Source organism: Ochotona princeps, chromosome 9 (assembly GCF_030435755.1).
Source record: "Ochotona princeps isolate mOchPri1 chromosome 9, mOchPri1.hap1, whole genome shotgun sequence".
NCBI classification, from domain to species: domain Eukaryota; kingdom Metazoa; phylum Chordata; class Mammalia; order Lagomorpha; family Ochotonidae; genus Ochotona; species Ochotona princeps.
In genome coordinates, this window is record NC_080840.1 from 395595 (window position 1) to 419321 (window position 23727).

At 62.2% G+C, this 23727-nt stretch overlaps 1 protein-coding gene across 5 annotated transcripts; it reads left to right on the forward strand.

Moving 5' to 3' along the window:
- Positions 1 to 245: 245 nt before the first annotated feature.
- LOC101516487 (maestro heat-like repeat family member 5) lies at positions 246 to 21936 on the forward strand. Of its 5 annotated transcripts, none has more exons than XM_058668351.1 (26): positions 246 to 361; positions 1187 to 1335; positions 1610 to 1705; positions 1940 to 2056; positions 2146 to 2259; positions 2599 to 2751; positions 3573 to 3695; positions 3783 to 3859; positions 4076 to 4217; positions 10228 to 10323; positions 10711 to 10815; positions 13413 to 13548; positions 13626 to 13720; positions 14696 to 14845; positions 15001 to 15155; positions 15529 to 15673; positions 16518 to 16702; positions 16837 to 16974; positions 17374 to 17485; positions 17686 to 17829; positions 18214 to 18390; positions 18654 to 18809; positions 20891 to 21013; positions 21238 to 21340; positions 21535 to 21609; positions 21758 to 21936. In XM_058668351.1, exons 1-26 carry the CDS (start codon positions 271 to 273, stop codon positions 21853 to 21855), a joined length of 3255 nt encoding a protein of 1084 aa, XP_058524334.1. In that variant the 5' UTR covers positions 246 to 270; the 3' UTR covers positions 21856 to 21936. The 5 variants fall into 5 exon arrangements, with proteins under 5 accessions (XP_058524334.1, XP_058524335.1, XP_058524337.1 ...); XM_058668352.1 differs by having other exon boundaries at positions 2602 to 2751; XM_058668354.1 differs by lacking the exon at positions 18654 to 18809.
- The last annotated feature ends 1791 nt before the right edge of the window (positions 21937 to 23727 follow it).

Here is a 23727-nt window from a genome sequence, read left to right on the forward strand (position 1 = left end):
CAGCCATGGGGGGTGGGATGGCGGGGGAGCTGGGTTGCTGCTGCTGCCTGCCCTGGAAACCCTGGGCAGAGAGAACTGTCAGAGTCATATGGGGTGGCTGAGCAGGGCATGAGGTGGGACGCAGGACCCCAGTCTTTCAGGCTCCTCCTCTCCCGCCATCCCCAGAGACCTGTAGAGGCTGGGGTACCTGTGCAGACTCCCACTGGGTCACACCAGAACCCCTCCTGCCTAACCCTGCAGGTGCTGTCTGCCTGGGCACCCACCCTCACCATGTCAAGCCGCTTCAGCGAGACTTTCCCATTGACGCCATGGAGGTCCAGCTCCCACCCACTGTTGCGCGAAGTGCTGGAGCTGGAGTTTGGTGAGCGGGGTTGGGGATGCCGCAAGGGTGGGGCAGGGAGGGTGAGGAGGGGATAGGGCAGGTCTGGGGAGCTGAGTAGAGTCAGGGAGGCTGCTGCAGGGTTGGGGGCCTCCTGGGTTACATGGTGGCTGTGTCTCTCTCACCGTGGCAGGTAGGGTGTACAGACAGAAAATTCTAGAAGGACTTCAGCCACTCTGCACCAACCAGAAACAGAGTGTGCTATGGGGTCTTGCTTCTTGGCTGTGTCCAATCCCGCACACCCGCTTCAGCACCTTAGGCTCATGGTGTGCGACTAGGAAGCAGCCCTGAGCTGACAGGGCAGCAGGCAGGAGTGCGCCCAGAGCAGCTGCTGCCTGCTTCCCTGGAAGTGCGGGGGGTGCACAGGTGGGCGGCCAGGCCCAGAGACATCCAAGCGCTCAAGCACGCAGGGCGCTGAATGGGAACGGAGTGACTGGGACTGGAACCTGCACCAACACAGGCGCCCGGGTTGCCGATGGCGGCTGAATCTGCCGCACCATTGCGCTGCCCCCAGGCCCAGATTAGAAACTTAAATCTCGCAGCCTCAGCTACTTAACAGGGTATGTAGGAAACCAGGCTGAAGCTAATTTATCCTGAATGATTTGCAGTTTCCTTGGCCTGCCAATCCGCACACATGTCCCTGGTCAGCTGTAGACGCTAGCTGTAGACCCTAGCTGTAGCTGCGGCGGGGGCCACGTTTCCGTGTCCCGGTCCTCTGCGCATGCGTTCCGCTGGTGTGCAGACTGCGTTGGGAGCCAAGCAGGGCCGGCACAGCCTACCCTAGGCTGTGTCCCATGTTCTCCACAGGCGTCTCGGACATGGAGTTGGAGTTGGAGGCTGGGAGCGGCTGCTTGTCACTGCAGGAGGAACAGACCAGCAGGATCCGGAGCCTGATGGCCACGGAGCAGAGCCCACTGCTGGAAGCCATCTGCCGATGCCTGGAGGAGCATGGCCAGGTGGGTCCTGGCTGGCCTCGCGGCCCCTGTCCTCCAAAGGACACTGTGGACGTGCGGGGCCCGACAGCCTGGCCGAGGGATGTGCAGGGAACACTGCCCTGGGCACAGGAAGAGGCAGGCACCCTTGGAATGAGGGTCGGGGAGCCCCTCTGCAGGTGCCAGCACTTAGGCCAGGCCGCCTGCCCCTGGCTCAGCACTGTGGGGTGGAGCCCCCTGTGCTGTGCAGGAGCGGTGGAGGCGAGAGCTGCCTGCCCGCCCTGGGCTCTGCCCACAGCCCTCTGGGAGCGAGCTGCTGCCCAGCTTTGAGGACAGCGCCATCCAGAACCTCACGAAGATCCTGTGCCTGGACCCCCAGCAAGCAAAGGAGAAGGTAGCGCCCTGCTCAGTCCCCCCAGAAGGCAGCCAGCCTGAAGTGGAGCTTCTGCACAGGCAGCCCCCTTCCACTCTCATGCTTACACCCACCATGGTGTTATAGCTGGACCCAAGCTGGGAAGGCCGGGCAGTCCCACGTGGCAGGGGGCCTTGGAGCTGGGTGGGCTGGGGTGTGGGCGAGGGTCCTCTGGGGGGCAGCGCCTCCCAGCATCCCCTCCCTGGGCGGCCTCAGGTCTTCCTGCTCAGCTTGTACGGGCTGATGTTGCGGGAGTGCAGCGACGCAGCGGTGGTGAAGCGGTACCTGACCCGCCTCCTGGATATGTCACATCAGAGCTGCAGCCAGCGGGAGGTGGGCCAGGACAAGCGGCCCCCAGGGCGAGCTGCAGGTGGCTCACACCCGGGGTGGGAGGAGCTGTCTCATTGGTCCTCTGGCCGCAGGGCATTGCATTTGCTGTGGGCCTGGCGTCTGCCTCACACCTGGAGGTGGTGTGGGCCATGCTGGAGCACCTGGGCCGCACCCGTTTCCTGAGGTCGGCCCTCAGGGACACCCAGGTAGGGCGATGGCAGAGGGTGGGGTGGAGGTGCCTTCCCCAGAGGGGTTGCACTGAGGACGCATACACTGGCCCTGGGACCCCAAGGTGAGGATTCGGAACTCCTGCTGACGAGTGTGGTTCAGTCTTGGCGCCGGACCCAGGAGCTTGCACTAGAGATGCTGATTGCCAGTCAGTGCCTGGCCCAGGGACAAGGCGGCCTGGCAGTGTGTCAGCTGGAAGGGCTTCCTGGAGGAGGGGGCTGGCCCTGAGCCTGCGACATGGGCACAGCTGAGCAGCAGTCTACACTGCTCACGAGGGCCCCAGACCGTTCCCCACCCTCCTACTCTGCACCCCCCAGCAGGAGTCAGACCCTGACCTGCGCTGGAAGTGGGTCAGCAGCACTGCCCTGCTGTGCTACGGGCAGATGGCCACTCATGCCAAGGAGCAGATCCTGCCCTGGGTGGACAACATCGTCTCCCGCATGGTCTACTACTTCTCCAGCAGCAGCTGCGTGAGTGCCCTGAGAGAGTGGCAGCGACTGGGGCAACGCCCGGGGAGGGCCAGCCACAGGTGGGGTTAGACTGAAGCCAGACAGAGCCCACCTGGGGTCCAGGCTGCCCCTGTAGCTTCCACTAGTTCCTAGCCTGGCCAGTCCGGGGCAGCGAGGCCAGCAGAGGGCCAGGGACCCCCTCTCCTGCCCACAGCCCTGAGCCGTAGGAGGCAGGCATCCAGTTCACCCCAGTGCCCCAGTGCATTGGCTGCATGCTGCATAGGCACCTTGTGCTGTGCTGTGTGTGTTGCATGTGGCGACGTGTGCACGTGTGTCTGTCCTGGATGAACAGTGGGTGCCCGTTGGAACGCAGGACTTCAAAACCTGGGTAGAAGGAGTGAGTGTTTGGTCTCCCCTGGGCCATTTCGGCTGCCAGTGCAGCAGGCGGCGTCTAGCCTCCCAGTGAGACCGGGACTGGCTTTGGCTCCAGCCAGCTCCAGTCATTGCAAGACGTTGGGCAGCGAACCAGCGGATGCCAGCTTGCTCTCTCTTTCAAGTAACTCACTAAATAAAGCACGTAAGACAAATCTGGTGCAAAACATTGGAAACCCATGCATGTTTTTTTTCATAAAACTCATTCTCCATGAACCTTCTGCAGGCACTGCCTTGTGCATGGTGTGTGGGTATATTGTGTGAAAGTGTGTTATGTACATGCTGCGTGAGGGGTGATGTGCGTATTACCCAGATGTGAGGCACATGGGGCTCCTCCGGCATCCTAGGAGCTGGAGTAGACTGCCTGTCCTCTCCCACTCCGCCTGCTCTCCCTGCCTGTGTGTGACCAGGATGAGACCCTGAAGTCCAGCTTCCTGTCGGCAGCCTCCATGCTCACGAAAACCCTCCAGCAGGAGTACAACACACAGAACTATAGGTTCACGCAGATCCCAGAGCTCGTCCAGTGCCTGTTGGTGCGTGGCACCCTGAACCTGCCCCGAGGGGTGGGCACATCAGGCCGGGCCTCACAACCATGCCAGGCCCCTTCTCTGCCCAACCAGTGCATCCTGCAGAAGGAGCCCAACTTCCTGGCTTCCCCCTTCCGGCCAAAGATCATCCTGGTTGTGCTGGGGCTGAGGTAACTAACTTTGTGGGCCCTGGAGGGGGTGAGCGACAGCGGGGGCTGTGGTTGGGGCCGCCTCTGCTCCACTGACAGTCCATGGCCAGCTCAGAGCAAGGCCCTGGTCACGCCCTGCCCAGGGGCCCAGTCCAAGGTTTGTCTGTCACTTGGCCCCATGCTGTGCCTCCAGTGTCAGTCGGGACCTTGCCAGAACCTCGCGTGCATCTCTTGCAGCAAGCTGCGGCCACACCTGAAGCCGTTGGTCAAGGCCAGGGTCCTGCAGGTCTGCTTCAGCAGTGTCTTCAAGCTCCCGCCCATGCCCACAGAGACACCGGAGGGCTGCCCTGCTCTGATGCAGCTGGATCCCAGCGCCAAGGTGACGTCCTGCCCCGCGGCCCTCCTGCCTCCGGGCTGTGTGTGGGTTGGGGGTGGCGAGAACTCCTGTCCAGGCCAATGGTGGCCCCCACAATGGGGGGCCCTAGTGCCCTGCCATCCCCAGTCATGCTCACCAGCCTCCAGCCCTGCTGTGCCCCGGGACCTGCTAGTTCTGCACTCCGATGCTCCCGGCACCTTGGTGCCAGGGGCAGGTGGCTGTGTGCACGCTGCCCTGCGGTAGGAGACCCTGCTCCTGAAGGAGGGCAAGGTGGGGGAGCAGGGTGCAGCCTTGTCATGGGGCCACAGTGAGGTGAGGGGGTGAAGCAGCAGCCCGTGTGGGAGGATGTCAGGTGTAGACCTCCACCAAGCAGACATGGCAGCCACGGGGGACTGAGTAGCCACTCATCCTCTGGGGGCAGGAGCCATGGTGGGCCATTGCCGGGGTGCTGGGACTCTGAGGGGGTCTCGGAAGCCCCTGCAGGCCACTTGCTGTGTCCCAGTAGTCATGGGCAGCCCTGGGCTGGGGGTGGGCATAGCACTGGCCAGCTTGAACGCCACATCTTTCTGTCCTTTGGCCTGTAACTGTGACGCCATCGTGAGATCAGAGCCAGGGCAGCTCTGGCTCCCCTATAATCACCACCCACCCCAAGGGACATCCCCCTCACCACTCTCCACTGGGCACTTTAGTTTGTGGCTCTTAGGGTTTTTTTTTTTAATTTAATTTTATTTTTTTATTACAAAGTCAGATATACTGAGAGGAGGAGAGACAGAGAGAAAGTGGAGCTGCCGGGATTAGAACCAGCGGCCATATGGGATCAAGGCGAGGACCTTAGCCACCAGGCCACGCTGCCAAGCCCGGCTCTTAGGGTTTTATAAAGAGTTTTCCCACCTTATCTGAAAGGCATGCAGACATCTGCCAGTTCATTTCCCAGATACCTGCAGCAGCCAGGACTGGGCCAGGTCCAGGCTCAGAGCTCAGAACTTCATTCAGGTCTCCCAGTGGGTGACAAGGGTGTGAGCTCCACCTGCGGCCTCCCAGGGTCATGTCAGCAGGCAGTTAGAGTCACAACCAGAGCTCAGACATGAACACAGAGACGCGGGGGTCCCATTGCACAGAGATGCTGGGCACAGAGACGCGGGGGTCCCATTGCACAGAGATGCTGGGCACAGAGACACGGGGGTCCCATTGCACAGAGATGCTGGGCACAGACGCGGGGGTCCTCTGTGCACACTCAGCGCTGATTCTGGGGGTAGGACACACATGGTAGGGGAGGTTTGTCACAAACTGCCCAGCTGTTTTCCAAACAGCCTGGCCTCGCTGATCTGTAGCTCCCACACGGGCAGTCCTGATGCTGCACCCTCCCTGGCAGGGCCAGCCCACCCTCCAGGTGTGCGGTGGTGCCTCGTGGGGGCTCTCCACGTATTTCCTGCTCACCTGTGCCATGGAACAGCCTGTCTCATGCTGGCTTGTCATCCTGACACCCACTTGGGTGAGGCTCAATCTGACACTCATGCCTGTATTTCATTGTAAACACTTGTTATCTTTGAAAGTTACAGGGAGAGAGGTTTTCCACTGTTTGGTTCACTCCCCAGACAGCTGCAGCGGCCAAAGCCAGGAGCCAGGAGCCTCTTCCAGGTCTCCCACGTGGGTGCAGGGGCCCCAGTGCTACGTCATTCTCTGCTGCCTCTCAGGCCATTAGCAGGGAGCTGGAAGGGAAGTGGGGCAGCTGGGACTCGAACCGATGCTGGTGTCGCAGGTAGCGGTTTAACCCGTAGTTCCACGATGTCTGCCTGGATGCACTGGATGCAGGAGCCCCTTGTATCAGACGTGAGGCATTGTCCTGTGTGTGTTTGTGTGTATAAACGTCTCCTCCCTCTTGCCTGCCAGTCTCCCCTTCATCTGCAGCAAGCTTGATTCAGCTGTCCTCCATGGGCTTGTCTTGGGGTGTCCCCAGGGAGTCTCTGCTGACCTCAGCTGTATGCCAGTGGCCGCTGTGTCCTGTGGAAGCGCCCAGAGCTTCAGATACTGCTCCTGGCCTCTCATCGGCTCATGGACAGGCAGCTTTTCCCTCTTCCCATGCTGGAGGCTGGATCTGGCGGGGTGGGGAGGGCAATGCTGGCTGCACCTCAGACAGCACAAAGGAACTGGATAGAGAAGCATCCTGCTGGCTCTCCTGCCAGAGTGGAGATACCATCTCATTCTGAGGGTGCAAATCTGCCCATGGCAGTGTCCATCCTGACGTCGTCCAGCAGGCACACTGAGGGTCAGTGCTTTGCACCTCACAGGCGGTGGCTCCGCTCAGCAGCCCCTGCGTCTTCATCATACATCTCCCATCCCACCCTACTGACATGTCCATCAGTTGCACAACAGGGGTGCAGCGGGCTACACATCTACAATCCTCAGAATTCGCCGAGGTGGCAAGGTGCTGAGAGCAGGGCCTTCAGCCCTGAGCCCAGGTCTGGAATGCAGGAGGCAGCATGCGGAGGGACACATGGCAGGAATGCAGCACCCGCGGGGCCCACAAGCCCACGTCACAGCACACCCGAAGGCTGCCAGCACCAGGATGGCAGAGGAGCTTACCTTACCTGGGAGCCTGCGGGGCGAGGCCAGGCAAGCAGCCACAGGGAAGCCACAGGGAGGCTCATCCCGCCCTCCTGGGGTCTCAGAATTGTAGGCACAGACGGGCCGCTTTCACAGGAGCACACCGGGTTTCAGGTTGATTGGTTTGGTCATGACTGGCCTCTTTGGCTCTGTGAGGCTGGCTCAGCTCCTCCCTACATGTTAGCTGGTCTGGCCCCTCTGAGCTCCCCACCCCCGTGTGCATGGCCACAGCCAGCTGGCGCCGTGTGTGCTTCACACGTTCCTCACGGCATTTAAAGCTCCTGCATGTCCACTCCTTTCCTGGCACTTGGGAACACAGCTGAGCTCAGCATGCTGACCCGGCTCGCGCCCGCCATTTTGCCTAGCCACTAGTAACCCGGCAGATTCCAAAGGACTTGTCGTGTGACTTCTGTTGACCAAGGCTGCCTGTGGCTGTCTTTCAGGCTGGGGGCGGCTGTGTGTTTTGGTGGTTCACTGTGATGCTCACACTCCCGGCCCAGCCCAGCCCTGCGGGGTGGCGGTGAGCGTGGCTGTCCTTGGCCCCTGCTGACTGGCTGAGGAGGGTGTGCCAGCCTCCCTGGGAGGACGGGTGGCCGCAGCTCTGGTTCCCCATCATCACGCGGCAGCATGGGTGAGTGGGTGCCTCTCTGTTCCTGGCCACCTGAGAATGTCCATCACAGATAGACACCGGACTTCTAAAGCTTGAGAGATGATGAGAGGGGAGGAGAGACAGTCTGCCCGCTGGCTGGCGCCCCAGATGGCCGCAGTGCCTGGTGTTTAGCCAGGGATGAGTCAGGGGCTCAGAGTCCCTTCAGGGTTGGTGCAGGGATCCAAACCCTCGGGCTGTCCTCTGCTGCCCTCCTGGCACATCAGCAGGGAGCTGGATGGGAAGTGGAGTAGCCAGGACTAGAACTGGTGCCCACATGGGATGTTGTGACTACAGACAGTGGTTTACCCACTATGCCACAACAGTAGCACCTGATGTTGGATTTTGTCAAACACATCTTCTCTGCCTTCTGGTTCTCTGCCTTTCCATTTTCCCTCATTCGAGGGCTTCCAGCTCCAGGTTGGAGCAGGTGTGCAGCATTGATTTTGATGCAGGGGTATGCAGTGTGCTGGCTGCCTCAGGAGGGTGCCTCTGCCCCCGCCACATGGGCATCCACACTTGGCCAGCAGAGGACAGCACTGTCGGAGCCTCCTGTCCACACCCTGTGGCCCTCACTGCGCTCTTCGCTCTTGTGCTTCCATCGGCCACCATCTCGTTGACCTTGAAGCTCACATTGTAGACTTGTAAGCGTTTCCAATTCCTCCTGGCGGTGGTCCTGGTGCCGTCATGACCCCAGGGCCTTGGCCCCCTCGGTGTGACGTTCCCTCCTGGCGGTGGTCCTGGTGCCGTCATGACCACGGGGCCTCGGCCCCCTCGGTGTGACGTTCCCTCCTGGCGGTGGTCCTGGTGCCGTCATGACCACGGGGCCTTGGCCCCCTCGGTGTGACGTTCCCTCCTGGCGGTGGTCCTGGTGCCGTCATGACCACGGGGCCTCGGCCCCCTCGGTGTGACGTTCCCTCCTGGCGGTGGTCCTGGTGCCGTCATGACCCCAGGGCCTTGGCCCCCTCGGTGTGACGTTCCCTCCTGGCGGTGGTCCTGGTGCCGTCATGACCACGGGGCCTCGGCCCCCTCGGTGTGACGTTCCCTCCTGGCGGTGGTCCTGGTGCCGTCATGACCACGGGGCCTTGGCCCCCTCGGTGTGACGTTCCCTCCTGGCGGTGGTCCTGGTGCCGTCATGACCACGGGGCCTCGGCCCCCTCGGTGTGACGTTCCCTCCTGGCGGTGGTCCTGGTGCCGTCATGACCCCAGGGCCTTGGCCCCCTCGGTGTGACGTTCCCTCCTGGCGGTGGTCCTGGTGCCGTCATGACCACGGGGCCTCGGCCCCCTCGGTGTGACGTTCCCTCCTGGCGGTGGTCCTGGTGCCGTCATGACCACGGGGCCTTGGCCCCCTCGGTGTGACGTTCCCTCCTGGCGGTGGTCCTGGTGCCGTCATGACCACGGGGCCTCGGCCCCCTCGGTGTGACGTTCCCTCCTGGCGGTGGTCCTGGTGCCGTCATGACCCCAGGGCCTTGGCCCCCTCGGTGTGACGTTCCCTCCTGGCGGTGGTCCTGGTGCCGTCATGACCACAGGGCCTCGGCCCCCTCGGTGTGACGTCCTTCTCTTGCTGTTACATTCCTAGCAGCTTGGTTTTCTTCTGGGAAGTGTCTGGTTGGGATGAGATGTGTTTTTGAGCGAAGGTGTTGACCCCGGGCTTGCTGGAGGCAGGGTTAGTCCTTCCATTTGGGCTCTGAAAAATTGCAGGGCAGTGAAACGGCCAAAGATGCACTTCAGCCCCCAAGGCGAGCCCCACCAAGCTTAAGGCCTTGTTTTGTGGGGGATGAGCCCAGAGGCACTCCCTAGGCCTGGGTCCTGGGAATGCAGCCAAGCCGTGCCCCTTTCCTGTGATTAGTGAGAGAAAGGGTCCCTGCCAAGGCTGGGTGTAAATGCCCGAAGGAGCCCTCAGAAGGCTTTCCCGGGCTCGGCCTCCTTGGGGCAGCCATGGCTCCCGAGACCCTGTCCCAACCAGCACCAGGCTGGGCCAGGCTGAAGCCAGGAACTTCTTCTGGGTCTCCCAGGTGGGTGCAGGAACCCAAGCACTTGGGCCGTCTTCCACAGCTCTCCCAGCCTACATGGGATGCCAGAGTCCTTAGGCGGCTTTCCCGTTATGTCCCAGTGCCAACCAGTGGGTACTCTTTTGAAACTGGTGTTTCCTCCTTGGAGCGTCACCTTAGGTCCCATGCTGAGTCAGCACCTGTTCACTGGGTGCAGAAAGTTGGGAGCCCCTGGCGTTCATTCATCACATTTCCGTGTCTCAGAAGACTCCTCGCACAGGCAGTTGGATCTATGCTTGCATTTGTTTAAAGACTTATATCAAAGGCAGAGTGAAGAAGGAGAGATGAGACGGGGTGGAGACAGAAAGGTCTTCCCTCCTCTGGGGCTGGGCCAGGCTGCGCCAGGAGCCCACACCTCCATTCTGGTCCCGCACGTGCATGGCAGCGCCCACTCTCCTGCTGCTCTCCCAGATGTATCACTGGGGAGCTGGGTCCGGGTTGGGGGTGGCCTCTGAGCATCTGTTCCCAGTGAAGATGAAGGCAGAGGGATAGCCGCCTTGGGCACCAGGAGCAGACAGTGGGGGAGGCTGGAGAGGGTAGGGCAGACCGCCGCCTGGCTCCAGTCCTGGGCTCTCTGCCTGAGGACTGCAGCTGCCTCAGTGAGAGGGGGTTGGGTGGACATCACTGCCCAGCAGGAAGGACTTGGTAGCGACAGGTGTCGTGCCCCACCCCGGGCACGTGGGGCAATGCGGGGTGGCCTCTTCCCATACAGGTGCTGTACAAGGAGACCATGTGCGCCCTCAGCCTGCTCCTGCGCACCTTCGTCACCGAGAACAGCAGCATGGATGAGGTCTGCTTCCTCCTGCAGGTGAGGGCGGCAGGGGACGCCAGCCAACCCGCAGGTGGAAGGGCCCCAGGCCCTGCCAGGCAGGAAGTCACCCACTGAACACCTTCAGGGCAGTCGAGGCCCCAAGAGCTTGGGGTGCTCTGGTGGCCACCAGGTGCCTTGGAAACCCTTGGCCAGTCCCATAGCTCTGGGAGAGGTTCCAGCCAGTCCTGGGAGCATGGGCACAGCCAAGAGGGTAAGAGTGGGCATACAAACAGCTGGAGAGAAGAGAGAATGGGACTCAGACTCCGGTACTGGTCTGATGGGTAGAGGACTTCCAGGGGAGCTCCCCTCCCCGGGACAGCCCACCTCCCCCTTCCTGTGCCTACCTGGCCCTTGGGGTCCCATTCTTTGGGTCTCGGGGTCCAGCACACAGAGCCCTGGCTGATGTCTGACAAGAGCCATGAGCGCCAGCGGGCAGTGCAGTCCATCCTCCTGTTTCTGCAGTACCTGGTGGACACTGTCAAGTTCACTGTGAGTGTCCCAGGGCCTGCCCCTGGTGAGGTGGGGCGTGCAGGGGGCAGCCTGGGGTGACTGCGGGGGCAGTGGAGGCAGCGAGGGCCAGGGCAGGCGGGAGGCCTGGCACAAACTGTCCCTCAGCCTTCAACACAAAAGGGGCACGAGCCCAACCCACCTAACACTGCTGACGGTAGACTCAGGAGCCAGGGCACACAGACATGCCCATCCCTGGGATGGGCAGCCACATGGGGGACCCATGCAGGTCCTGCGATCTCTGCTGTAGGCCCACCTGACTGGAATGTGCAGCCACTGGTGGCCGCGTGCTTGTGGGGAGGCCCACTCTGCAGGCCCGCCCAGGGGTGCACAGCACGCTCCTCTTACAGGAAGTGCGCTCAGGCTAGACTTGGCCCTGGCAGATGGAGGCTCCCACGCGAGATGCTCCCATTCTTATAAGAGTAGGCTGCAGGAACGCTTGTCAGCCATGGCCCAAGTGCAGAGGGGCCTGCGAGCGTGGGTGTCCTCAGAGTGACCTGATGGCGGGGCTGCCGTCCACGAGGGAGGAGTGGCTCCGGGGCAGCTGTGGAGGCCAGGGGCACACGGCGCTGGTTCCAGACGGAAACAGGTCCCAGTTGAAAGGTGAGCTGCTCACCAAGACTGAAGTCTGCAGGCAGCGTGGGGCGTCCGGATGGAACTCTACGTGCCCTGTGAAGAGGGCCCACCGCAGTCGGCAGAAAGCCCAGATGGGGCCACGGACCCCCAAATGACCAGCCAGACGGGCACAGCAGACCCCAAAATGACAAAGATGGAACTCCAAGCTTTTACTTCCACAAAGGCAGAATTTCGGAAAGAGAGATCTTCCAGTCGCTGCTCCACTCCCCAGTGGCCACAAGGCCAGTGCCAAGCCAGGCTGAAGCCAAGCCAGGGGTTGCCTGTGTGTCTCCCACGTGGTGCAGAGGCCCAGCACTCTAGGCCTTCCCCTAGGCCATCATCCTAGGCCACGGCAAGGGGCTGGATCAGAAGTGGAGCAGGAAATAAGAAAGAAAGAAAGAGAGAGAGAAAAGAAAGGAAGAAAGAGAGAGAGAAAGAGGGAAAGAGAGAAAGAAAAGAAAAGAAAAGAAAAGAAAAGAAAAGAAAAGAAAAGAAAAGAAAAGAAAAGAAAAGAAAAGAATAGGAAGACGTAGAGCAAGGCCCGGTGTGACGACTCGATGACTAAATCCTCACCTGGCAAGCGCTGGCATCCCACAATGGCACCAGTTTGTGTCCCAGCATCCCTGTTTCCCATCAGCTCCCTGCTTGTGGCCTGGGAAAGCAGTCAAGGACAGCCCAAAGCCTTGGGAGCCTGCTCCTGTGTGGGAGACCTGGAAGAAGCTCCTGGCTCCTGGCTTCAGATCAGCTCAGTTTCTGCTGTTGAGGTTTCTTGGGGAGTGAACCAGTGGATGGAAGATCTTTTTCTCTGTCTCACCTTTCTCCATAAATCAAAAATGAATCTTAAAAGAAAGTGACTGGAGCTTGAGTTGGTGCCCAAATGGAATGCCAGCACTACAGGCAGGGGCTTAACTTGCTGTGTCATAGCACCTGTCCCAGAACTCATAACATCCACGCATGTGGCACATCAGACACTCCACTGCCTGGGCCTCCATTACGGCACTTGCAATCCTGCTGGCTGGCTGCAATGTCCCTTGGGAGACAGAAGGTGGTGGTTGCAGGGATGGGGGTCCCCAACACCCCCACAGGAGAGCCACACTGAGTTCTGGGGTCCTGGTCCAGCTCTGATTGCTAACTGGCCTTTGGGGAGTAGACCAGTGGATTCTCTGTATCTCTGCCTTTCAAATATAGTGTAAGTAAATAAAAGATATATTCAGGGGTGGCTGGCATTGTAGCACCGTAGGTTAAGAAGCCACCTTCAGTGCTGACACTCCATCCCCGTTCAAGTCCCCTCCGCTCCACTTCTAACCCTGTTCCCTGCTAATGTGCCTGGGAAGGTAGTGGACAGCGGGTCAGGTGCTTGGGCCTCTGCACCCACGTGGCAGACCTGCATAGAGCTCCTGGCTCCTTGATGTGGCCTGGCTGTTGTGGCTGTCAGGGAAGTGAACCAGCAGATGGAAGGTCTCTCCCTCTCTCTAACTCTGAGCTTTGCAATAAGTAAGCCTTCCACACAGGAATATAAAGCAAAGTGCAAACATAACGAAGGAATAGCTACTGTTGATGGGTGGAGCATCACTCTTTAAAAAGCGCCCAACGGACTTGACGTGGAAGGGCCACCCAAGAAAGGCAGAGTCAACTGGACAGACAGCACAACCTTCCAAAACTGCCCACCTCCTGCAGGCAGCTGCAAAGGGAGACCGAGTGCCCACGAGCCGGGCCCACAGGGCTGGACAGAAGGAGACTTACAGCTAACAGTGGCTGCAGTGCCTCGCGTGGTCAGGAAAGCGTGGCCGGCCCTGAGCAGCGAGCAGCCCTGAAAGATGGACAGGAAAACCAAGGACCGCCCCTCTTGGCCCCACCAGGCCAGGCGTCTGTCCTGGAGGCTGGCCAATCCCGGGCTAGATGAGGCACCGAGGGCAGGAGAGGCCAGGCCGGCCAGCCGCTCTGCTCACTGCACCCCTTCCCAGGAGGAGGCCACGCCCTCGGTACTGGGTCACCAGATCGGCCTGCTGACCCTGTTGTGGCGGGATGAGGACAAGATGACCTGCAGATACTCCTACCAGTGTGTCTATCTGCTGCTGCAGCTCACAGTCCAGCAGAAAGGTGAGCCGGACGCGCGGGAGACGGGTGACACCCTGGGGTCCCGGCCAGCACTCCTCCCCACCAGCTGTCCTGTGCAGGGAAGACGCAGGAAGCCGTCTATCCAAACAAGCTGAAGCAACGTGAGTCTTGGTCTCCCAGGGACTGGGAGGCGAAGCTCTACAGCATGGCGAAAGTGAGCAGGGGGCTGGGGTGACGGGGACGGCTGGGGGCAGCGGACCGGGGTGACGGGGACGGCCAGGGGGCAGGGGGCCGGGGTGATGGGGAAGGCCGAGGGGCAGGGGGGCCGGGGTGATGGGATGGCCAGGGGGCAGGGGGCCGGGGTGATGGGGAAGGCCGAGGGGCAGGGGGGCCGGGGTGATGGGATGGCCAGGGGGCAGGGGGCCGGGGTGATGGGGAAGGCCGAGGGGCAGGGGGGCCGGGGTGATGGGACGGCCAGGGGGCAGGGGGACTGGGTTGACGGGGTAGGCTGAGGGGGAGGGGGGCTGGGGTGTCGGGGAAGGCGGGGGGGGGAGGGGGCCAGGGTGATGGGAAATGCCAAGGGGAAATGGGGCTGGGGGCCGGGGGCAGCTGAGGGGCTGGGGGCCGAGGGTGGTGTTCACACACAAGCCCCTGGCTGCTCAAGGATGTGATGTGGGGTTCCCCATCACCCTCGGCTCCCTGGCACCCCATGTCTGCACCTCCTGTTCCCCTGACATGCACACTCTGGCCTCTGGCCTGCAGGTAGGTCCCAAGGTGCTGCCTGGCCTTGGGGGGGCCTCATATTGGGCTGTGTTTCTCTGGAGACTCCTGGGCCCGGTTCCCTCCTGGGGACAGTTCCGGCTCCCTCCTCACCCCGTGGCCTATGCCCTCCTGTGCTTGCCTGGGAACCAGGTACTTGGCTTTTGATCTGAGCTCTGGCACTAACTGGCTGGGCGACCTTGGGCCATCCAGGCCATCTTTGTGGGCCTCAGTTTCCAAGTGAGGACCACTCAGGCCCTGGGGGGCTCCCAGTGTCACAGCCTCGCAGCCAGGGGTGGGGGAGGGGTGCCGGCCCCCACTGGCCCCACGTGGGGCGGGCCTGTGCACACGGTGTACTCCCTGGTGTTCCTCCCATGTGCCTTGCCCACCACGGCTGGGGGTGACACCAGGTCCTCACTGCCTGGCACAGGCCTTCGAGCAGGATCTCACGGTGGCGCAGCACACACATCTGGTCCTGACCCTCCTGAACAGCCTCTGCAGCCACAACCACCTGCGCTGTGACCTGGCCTCCAAGCTCCTCCTCATGATGTTCGAGGAGGCGGGGCTCAAGGCTGAGCAGGTGGGCACAGAGGCCCTGCCCCCAGCCCCGCCCACACCGCCCCATTTGCAGCAGGCGGGAGGGAGCGAGGGCAGTTTGCCTGGGCCCTGGGGATGCTGTGTCAGGCCAGACTGCTCGGGACAGGGGGTAGAGGGCTGTGACCTCTGCCGTGGCAGGTAGCGGAGGTCCTGCACAGCCTGTTCCAGGAGCTACCAGACATCCCCCTGCAGGACGTCCAGCAGACCGTTCTGAAGGCCATGACCACCCTGGGCAGCCAGCACCCCCAGGAGACAGTCGAGGTGGTGCTGTCCCTGTGCCATCCCTCAGAGAGGCAGGTGCCTCCAGCCCTACTCACCCTATCACGTGCAGGGATGCGGAAAGAGGGTAGGGCCGGGCATCCTACATGCTGCACAGTGACAGCCGAGATCCCTGGGGGCCAGCTGTGCTCCTGGGCAGGAGTGGATGGGCCTCACTCCCTGCCTATGGGCCACAGGCCAACTGCGTGAGCCACACGTAGCTACGCTCCCCACCCAGGACTCCCAGGCCCCTTGCTTGACTTGGTTGCGTAGGGATGGGAGGCAAGCCGAGGTGGGAGTGCTGGGCTCGGATCCACAGCCCACCCTGGCCATCACAGCCTAGCCCCCAACCGCCCTCCGGGGGCCGGCCCCTCTCCAGCCAGTGGTGGGACAGGCCTGTGTCCACAGGAGGACCCTGCCCCTGTGGAAGGCCCTGGCCGCAGACTGCCGGCTGGCCCGCAGAGTCATCACTCTGCTGTATGTGAAGCTCAGACTGCGGCCCCCCTGGGACATGACCCGCTCAAGCTGCCAGACCCAGCTCATCTCCCTGCTGGTGAGCGGGCCCCGGGCCACACTCGCGGGGTGGCTGGGTGGCCCAGGATGGGCCCGTGCTGACCTTACTGTGCACCTGACTTGCAAGGGTGTGTCAGAGGGTCATTGCCTCCTGCTTATCGTGACCCCCACTGCACAGAAGCCCCACCCCACCAAGTCCCCAGATGTAAGCTGACCAAGCACCACAGAGCTATCTCCCTGGGGTGCACTCCTGGGGACACATCAAACAGCCCCAGTGGGTGCGGGGACCTGCTGTGGTGACCAAGCTGAGAACAAGAGCAGCTGGGACCATGGGCACAGCAAGGCCGTTCCTGGTGGCTGCAGACAGTGGGCTTGGCCAGGGGCCCCTACAAGGGCACTGGGCAGCCGTGGCTCAGCATGACTCAGGAACAACCGTGCTGGGCCTGCCCTTTGACAGGAGGGCTTGAGGGGGGAGGAGTAGAGTGCTCAGTTGCCTCCAGTGGCCAGCTGGGCTGGGGACATGCTGACTACAGCTCTCTGTGCCACTCGCAGCCCAGCCCTGGGGGAGTGGGGCTGTTGGGGTCAGCCCTGGGGATGGTCACGGACTAGAGACCAGCAGCTTGGAGCAGGGAGCCGGCAGGACCAGGGGCCTGTCCCGAGACAGGCAGGGCTGAGGCCAGAGGGCAATCACCGCAGGCAGAGTTGAGCAGCAAGGGTGAGCGGTGGTGCAGTGATCAGCCTCACATGGCACGGGGAGGCAGCAGGTTCAAGACCAGCCCAAACTGCAAAACGTGGAGTTGGGTGTGATCATGGCCACCAGCTCCTCCGTGCTGGGGGAGTGGCCTATGGGGGTACCCAAGGGTCCACATTGTCATCCGCTACAGGCCCTGGGCACCATCTATGAGCTGCTGTACACCCAGGAGTTCAGGTCGACAATCCGCTGGGCCTTCGCCGGCATGCTCCTGGGCCTGCTCACTCAGCTCCACTATCTGTTTGAGCTGGGTGCGGTGGAGGGCATGGCTGACTACCAGGAAGACATGCTGGACAGCAAGCCCCTCGGGCCCTGCAGGTGGGATCCCCAGCCCACCTCTTCCCTTGGCTCATCCCGCACATCTGGGTCCCCAGGTCTGGGCTCAGTGCTGGGAGCCCAGAGGAGCTAAAGGGGGTGGGCCTGGGAGGGGACCCTGCACCTGTTGCCTGCAGGACTTGCCTGGAGGCCCTGAAGGGGCTCTTCTGGACAAGCAACTACTGGGAGGTCTTCGCCTCCATCCAGCTGCTGAGGGGCTGGGAGCTCCTGGAGCAGCTGGACACCTATGCAGACGGGGTGATCCTGCTGGCCAGGTGAGCCATTGCCTTGATTCCATTCTGGATTAGCCTGGGGGCAGGTGCTGGTCTGCACAAAGGCCCGGGCTGGACGGGCAGGCGGTGGGCCGCACTCAGTCCTGGTGGGGGAAGCAGGTGTTGGGCCGCACTCACTGGGTGGGGAAGCAGGCATTGGGCCGCACTCACTGGGTGGGGAAGCAGGCATTGGGCCACACTCACTCCTGGTGGGGAAGCAGGCATCGGGCCGCACTCAAGCTTGGGGCACTGGAAGGGCAAGCATTGGTCCACACTCATCCCCAGGGGCAGGCGTCGGACCAGCTACCTGGCAGCTCGAGTCTGCTGTAAGGGGAGAGGTGGTGCTGGGGGCCAGGTTGCCTTGCAGCTCTGTGGACCCCTGCAGCCTCCTGATGCCCACAGGGCCATGGTACAGCACGACTGTGAGGTGAAGGCCGTCTTGGGCCAGGCTGTCATCTCCCTGAAGAGTGTGGAGGAGCGAGACAACGTGGTAGCCATCCTGCTCCTCACAGAGGTCAGCCCCTCCCTGCCCGCAGCACCCTGCCCGCAGCACCCTGCCTGCAGCACCCTGCCACCGCAGCACCCTGCCCGCAGCACCCTGCCACCTCAGCCGGCCACCGCAGCACCCTGCCACCGCAGCACCCTGCCCGCAGCACCCTGCCACCTCAGCCGGCCACCGCTGGCCAGGCTGACAGCCAGCCCGGCCCTTCCCAGTTCCTCAACAGCCCTGAGGTCTTCCAGTACGCATCTCGGAAGAAGTTGGACAACCTCCTGAGCCAGGGCCTGGGCAACTGCAACCAGCTGGTGCGGGCCATGAGCCTCAAGGGCCTCAGCAGCGCCGCCATGCACCCTAAGAAGGTGAGGGCTGGGAGCTCTGGGGAGGTGCTGCAGGGCACGTGTGCTCTGAGGACAGGATGCTGCACTTTCTGTCCTGGAGACGACCACTGCTGACCCTCCCTCGCTGCCGGCCACACCAGCAGGCAGGACTCTGGCCCGCCTCCTCTGGCCTGATGGCTGGAGCTGAGGCCCAGGTGCCCTGCTGAGCCTGGTCTGTTTGTTCTTATGCTCTGTCCCAGGGCTGTGCGAGGGGTGCTGTCCAGCTTTGCCCTCCCTCTTGACTGGTCTTCCACTCCGCCCCCCACTTCTACCAGGCCCAAGCTCCCAGTCCACGGTGGTAAAACTGGGAACCCTGGGTCCCCTGGGCAGGCTCCCATGTGGTGGTGACGCCTCTCTGTTCCCCAGGTGTCCCTGCTGAGGAACCGCATGGCGGGGCTTCTGGACAGCTTCCTGCGGCCGGGGAGCAAGGACCTCACGGGACTGATGGCGGTCCTACACGACATCCTGCAGTGTCTGGGCTTGCAAGGTGTTGTCTCCGTCAGCCTCAAGCTCGCCCAGCACCTACTGTCCTTGTTCGAGAATGTGAGCAGCTGGATGGCCGCTGGGAAAGGCAGCGGGTGGGGGAGGGGCCCACGGCAGCTCCGGGCCCTGGCAACCCTGGCTTGCCCCGGATAGGGTGGGGGCGCTGCTTCCTGCCTGTCTGCCCAGGAGTGGACGCTGCTTTGATATGTGGCTTGAGTCTGGATGTGAGGGCAGGTGGCTGGCAGAGAGGAAGGGGTTCCAAGGAGACTAAAAGGGCTCCACGTGTGGCCTGTCTGTCGGGGTGCCCGCCTCCCTCCCCCCAGGAGCAGGAGGAGGTGCGTGGCGGTGCCATCTTACTGTTCGGAGATGTCATCTCGAGCTGCAGCCAGAAGACCCGGCACGCGTTCAAGAACCTCGCCTTCCAGGCCGTGGTGCCCCTGCTCTTGCACCTGGTGGACCCTTGCCCCCAAGTGGCCTTGGTGAGCCATCAGGGCTAGGTGCTCTGTGTAAGCCTGGGCCTGCACTGTCCCTTTCCATAGCCCAGGCTTCCTCCACTCCAGCACAGGGTAGAGCCTCACCTGGAAGGACCAACAGCCCGGCTCAGGCCCACGGTCACTGCAGAATCGAGGCCCCTTCCCCTGAGGTGGCTGTCCCTTGCTGTCAGCCTGGGAGGCTGTCCCTCGCAGTCGGCCTGGGCGGCTGTCCCGGCTGTCCCTCGCTGACGGCCTGGGTGGCTGTCTCTCGCTGTCAGCCTGGGCGGCTGTCCCGGATGTCCCGCTGTCCCTCGCTGACGGCCTGGGTAGCTGTCCCTCGCTGTCGGCCTGGGTGGCTGTCCCTTGCTGTCGGCCTGGGCGGCTGTCCCGGCTGTCTCTCGCTGACGGCCTGGGTGGCTGTCCCTCACTGTCGGCCTGGGTGGCTGTCCCTCGCTGTCAGCCTGGGCGGCTGTCCCGGATGTCCCGCTGTCCCTCGCTGACGGCCTGGGTGGCTGTCCCTCGCTGTCGGCCTGAGTGGCTGTCCCTCGCTGTCGGCCTGGGTGGCTGTCCCTCACTGTCGGCCTGGGCGGCTGTCCCTCACTGTCAGCCTGGGTGGCTGTCCCTCACTGTCGGCCTGGGCGGCTGTCCCTCGCTGTCAGCCTGGGTGGCTGTCCCTCGCTGTCAGCCTGGGTGGCTGTCCCTCACTGTCGGCCTGGATGGCTGTCCCTCACTGTCGGCCTGGGCAGCTGTTCTCCATGCTGGTTGCTAAGGGTTGCCCTCTTCCTCTTTGCTGCAATCCACCTTTCTCTCCTGGAATTTTCCCAGGAAATGCTGAGAAGTGTCACATCTCTACCTGCCAGGATCCCACCTGCCCCAGATGCATCAGCTAGGAGTCCTCCAGACCCATGGCTGGGAGGGTGTACCCCAGGGCTGTGTCTGCAGGGTCGGCCCTCAGCTGAGGGTTTGGCAAAGGCACTGCTGAGAGAATGTGTGAGTAGATGGATGGAATGATGTGTGAATGGATGGATGGATGGACGGATGGATGGACAGATGGATGGACGGATGGATGGACGGACGGATGGGTAGATGGGTTAGTGGGTGAATGAATTCATGGATAAGTAGGTGGATGGATGGATGGATGGATGGATGGATGGACGAGTACATGGGTGGACAGGTGTATGAGTGGATGAATGGGTGGGAGACCTGTAGAAGCACAGTATATAGAGAGGGTTCCATACATAAGTTTAGCAGATGATATGGTGGGGGCACCAAAGTTGGTGCTGTGGGAGACCCATTTGGATCCAGACTCCAGAAGCTCCAGGGTCAGGTTGAGCTATCAGGATGCTAAGCTACTCCCCTGGGGAGAGGCAGGGGAGTAAGGCTGGCTGAGCTCAGATGGCTCATTCATGTAACACCTGCCGTGGGCAGAACCTGGCATGGGGGCTAGGGGCTGGGGACTGGGGGCAGGGCACTGCCTCAGGGGCCCAGGCAGGGTGGCCCAGGGAAGAGGGGACTGAGGGCTTTGGAGAAGTGGGTGGGGCAGTGTCCCCAGTCCAGCCAAGCAGGGAGCAGCCAAGCGTGGGCATGGTGGCTCTAGTCTAGCAGGGGCCATGACCCTGACCCCAGGTTGTGGTTTCCACTCTCCATCCTGGAGCTCATAGGACAGGGTGAAGTGCCCTCTGTATCTTGTGAGGTCATCTGTGTGTTGGTGGGGGGGGCGGCACATCATCTCCACCATCACCCAGCCACCTCTTTGAGGGTCCCGTACCCTAAGCACTGTCATACCCTGAAGTCTTGGGGGTCAGGATTAGGGGAGCCCACATGTAGCCCAGGGCAGACAGTGATTGTAGGAGTCTTGAGACCAGAGGCCGGGGCTCTTGAGGGCAGCATACAGCCTGTCCCTGGGGTTGGGAGGGAGCCTGGGCGAGCTAAGATGGCTGCTGGCCTGGCGAGACGTGTCCCATGAGCGAGAACAGGGCACCAGGTGGGGTCTTGGCTTTCTCAGGAGGCACAGGCAGGGCCCTGAGTGCCCCACTAGCCAGCTGCCTGGGGGCCATCATGTGAGTGTCCCCTGTGCTGGCCTTCAGAAGTGCAAGTCCACGTTCCTGCGCTGTGCCGTCCTGCTCAAGTGGGAGTTCCGGAAGGAGCTGTTTGGCAAGCTGGCGTGGGGTCACGGGCTGGGTGCCGAAAACGATGTCTTTGTCTATGTGGTAATGTGTGGGCACCCTCGGCGGGACAGGCCCTCACTGGAACTCGGTCCTCCCGAGCGGCTGCACCACATCTCCAAACCCCCTCTCCTCCACCCCGACCCCCAGGGTGCTGGCCAGTCCTGGAGGCAGGGTGGGCTGGGCCCGTGCCCCAGGCTGAGCGTGGCTGCCTGTGTCCAGGCCTGGTGCGCGAGCTGGCTCCAGCCTGGCCTTGCATGTGCCCGCAGGTGGAAAGCAACTTTGGCAAGTACCACCAGTTCCTCCTGCAGGCCCTAACCTATCTGGGGAGCCCACACAGGCCCTTAAAGCTGGCCGCCATGAAGTTCATTGGTAGGCACCAGCCCCTGTCCACCTGCTGCTCATGCCCCAAGCCTCCGCCTGTGACACTGTAATCAAGTCTCCGAGCATGCTCCAGAGGGCCTGGTGGGCCGGCCGGAGTGGCTGGGCTGGGCCCCTGAGCTGTGGCCGGCTGCCTCACAGTCGCAGCCTCAGTGGTGGCCCTGCCCCTGCCGTCCAACCTGCAGGTGCCCTGCTACAGGACTACCTCACAGAGCTCTGCTTCTATCTGAGGAAGGGTGACCTGTCAATCGTCAAGAAATGTACGTGGGGCTCCCGGCCTGCATCGCCTGAGCAGGGGTCCTGCTTCTCCAGGGCTGGGCGTGATCATCCTGGCCCTCAGACTGGGGCAGGTGGGGGGCCGAGGAGAGACTGTGCAGGCAGAGGCCTCACGGGGGGTCTGTGCTGCAGACTTCGAGCCCCTGAGGGAGGACAGAGACTTGGCGTGCCGCAGGTTCTACCGGAATTTCCTGGAGGACGTCACGGAGCTGGCCCGCAACGTGCCCTGAGCCAGCCCTCGGCTCGCGGGGTGTGCAATGGGCGAATGCTTTTTTACCAAATTCTATTAAATGTGACAGAGTTCGCACTGGTCTCCAGGTGCAGCTGGGGAAGCCGTGTCACACAGTGGGTCCTGGGCCACTGGGTGGGGCTCCCAGGACTTCCCACTGGCCCTGGGCAGCCCTGCCCTAGCCTGGCTGGCCCCGGCGAGCGCCCTCACGGATGGGCTCAGTCCTCAGCCTGCTTCTTAGGGTGGCATTGGCTCTGACACCCACAGATGCTGGCCGTGGAACAGAAAAGCTCTCAGGCAATCCAGCAAACCTCAGGCACTGGCCCGAAGCTGGAGGCGTGGCTCTGGTTGGGACCCCGGAGGTGGTGGCTGCTGTGGGGCGTTAGGTATCCGATGGGGCAGACTCCCTAAACGGGCGTGGTCCGGCAGTGGACACTCCTGCCTGAAACCTCCTCACAGGCCCCCCAGCCATGGGCATCTTGTCATAGCAATGGGGGCACAGGCACAGGTGCCAGGTGGTGCCACGCCTGAGTAGAGGAGGGGAACCCCAGGCTGCGCTGGGTGGGGGCTCCACAAGGGTTATGGGGCAGGACCGGGAGGAAGCGGTCACCATCCTTCCAGCCCTGCATATGCAGGCAGAGATGGGGGGGCGATGGAATCTCGGTGGAAGAATTAAGGCAGTCCTGGGGGAGCAAGATGTTGTGGGGTAGGGCCCCCTCAGACGGGCTGTGAGCACAAGGCCCCCGTCCCTCAGCTGGGTGGAGTGAGGTGCATGGTCCAGGGCAGACGGCAGGCCGGTCGGGCGGCTTGGCAGAGATCTGGGCCCTGGTCTGGCTGAGGGCCTGAGAAGGATTGGGGTGTTGTTGGAGAGGAGAGAGGGGCACCCTCCCCACCTCCAGGATGGAGGGTGTGCTGAGGGGAAGGGCTGACTTTGCTTCAGAGTCTCAGAACTCAATGCTGTCAGCCTGGGCACAGGCTAGGTGCTCCCTGCAGGGCCTCCCTGGGAGGCTGAGTGCACACAGGCCCTTGCAGCGGGAACCAGTGCTGCAAGGTGAGCTGTCCCCTTTGTCCCCTCCCCTGCTGGATGTGCTGCTCCCCCTCAGACCCCCCGTGCACAAGCCTCACCCTTTCCCTGGCATGTGGGCTGGTGGCAAAGGGAAGGAAGTTGGTAGAGAAGCCACACAAACTTGCTAGTGGTGATGGCTCCAGCGCTCCGGGCCAGGCTGCCCGCCCAGCAGACCCTGGGTGCGGGGCTTCCTCCTGGCACTCCCAGGCTGTGGTGCCCCCTGGACAGCTCTTGGTGCCCACTCTGGGCTGAGGTGTTCCTTGGGCAGCCACCGAGTGGTTGGATCGAGATCTCTCTGTGTTTGACTTTAACATAAACAGAAAGCAAGCACTTAAAAACAAATTCTATCAATTTTATATAAAAAGTGAACACAGATAAAGATATGCCAAAATCAGGCAGATTTTTAAAAAATGGGAATCTTTGCCCGGCAGCAACGGGATTGGCAAACCTTGATGAGGCCAGGAATGCCTGGCACAGAGCCAGGACAAGGAGGCGGGCGCTGCACGGGGAGCCCTCCAAAGTGGGTGACAGACACAGACCGGCCAGGCCCACCACGCACATGCTGTGGCCTTTCAGGCCAAGCCTTCAACTGCAACACCAGCAAACCATATGGATGCAAACAACACAGCTAGGGAGGGTGTCCAGGCCCCTGAAGCCGCTGTGGCAGCCACGCAGTGGACAGAAAACTAGGATGTCTCCATGGAACACGTGAGGCTGGTGAAGGGACACAGAGCTTGAAAGTCAGGCTGAGAAGCCTAGAAGCTGGCTCTCATCCCATCAGCTGCATGGACACATGACCTCAGGGGG

What these genes read in the sequence shown, in the direction of transcription:
- LOC101516487 (XM_058668351.1), top strand. Translation starts at nt 271, where the DNA reads ATGTCAAGCCGCTTCAGCGAGACTTTCCCATTGACGCCATGGAGGTCC. An exon ending in AGCTCTACAGCATGGCGAAA is followed by an intron (nt 13,721 to 14,695) that starts GTGAGCAGGGGG and finishes TGCCTGGCACAG; the next exon opens with GCCTTCGAGCAGGATCTCAC. An exon ending in ACGATGTCTTTGTCTATGTG is followed by an intron (nt 21,014 to 21,237) that starts GTAATGTGTGGG and finishes ATGTGCCCGCAG; the next exon opens with GTGGAAAGCAACTTTGGCAA.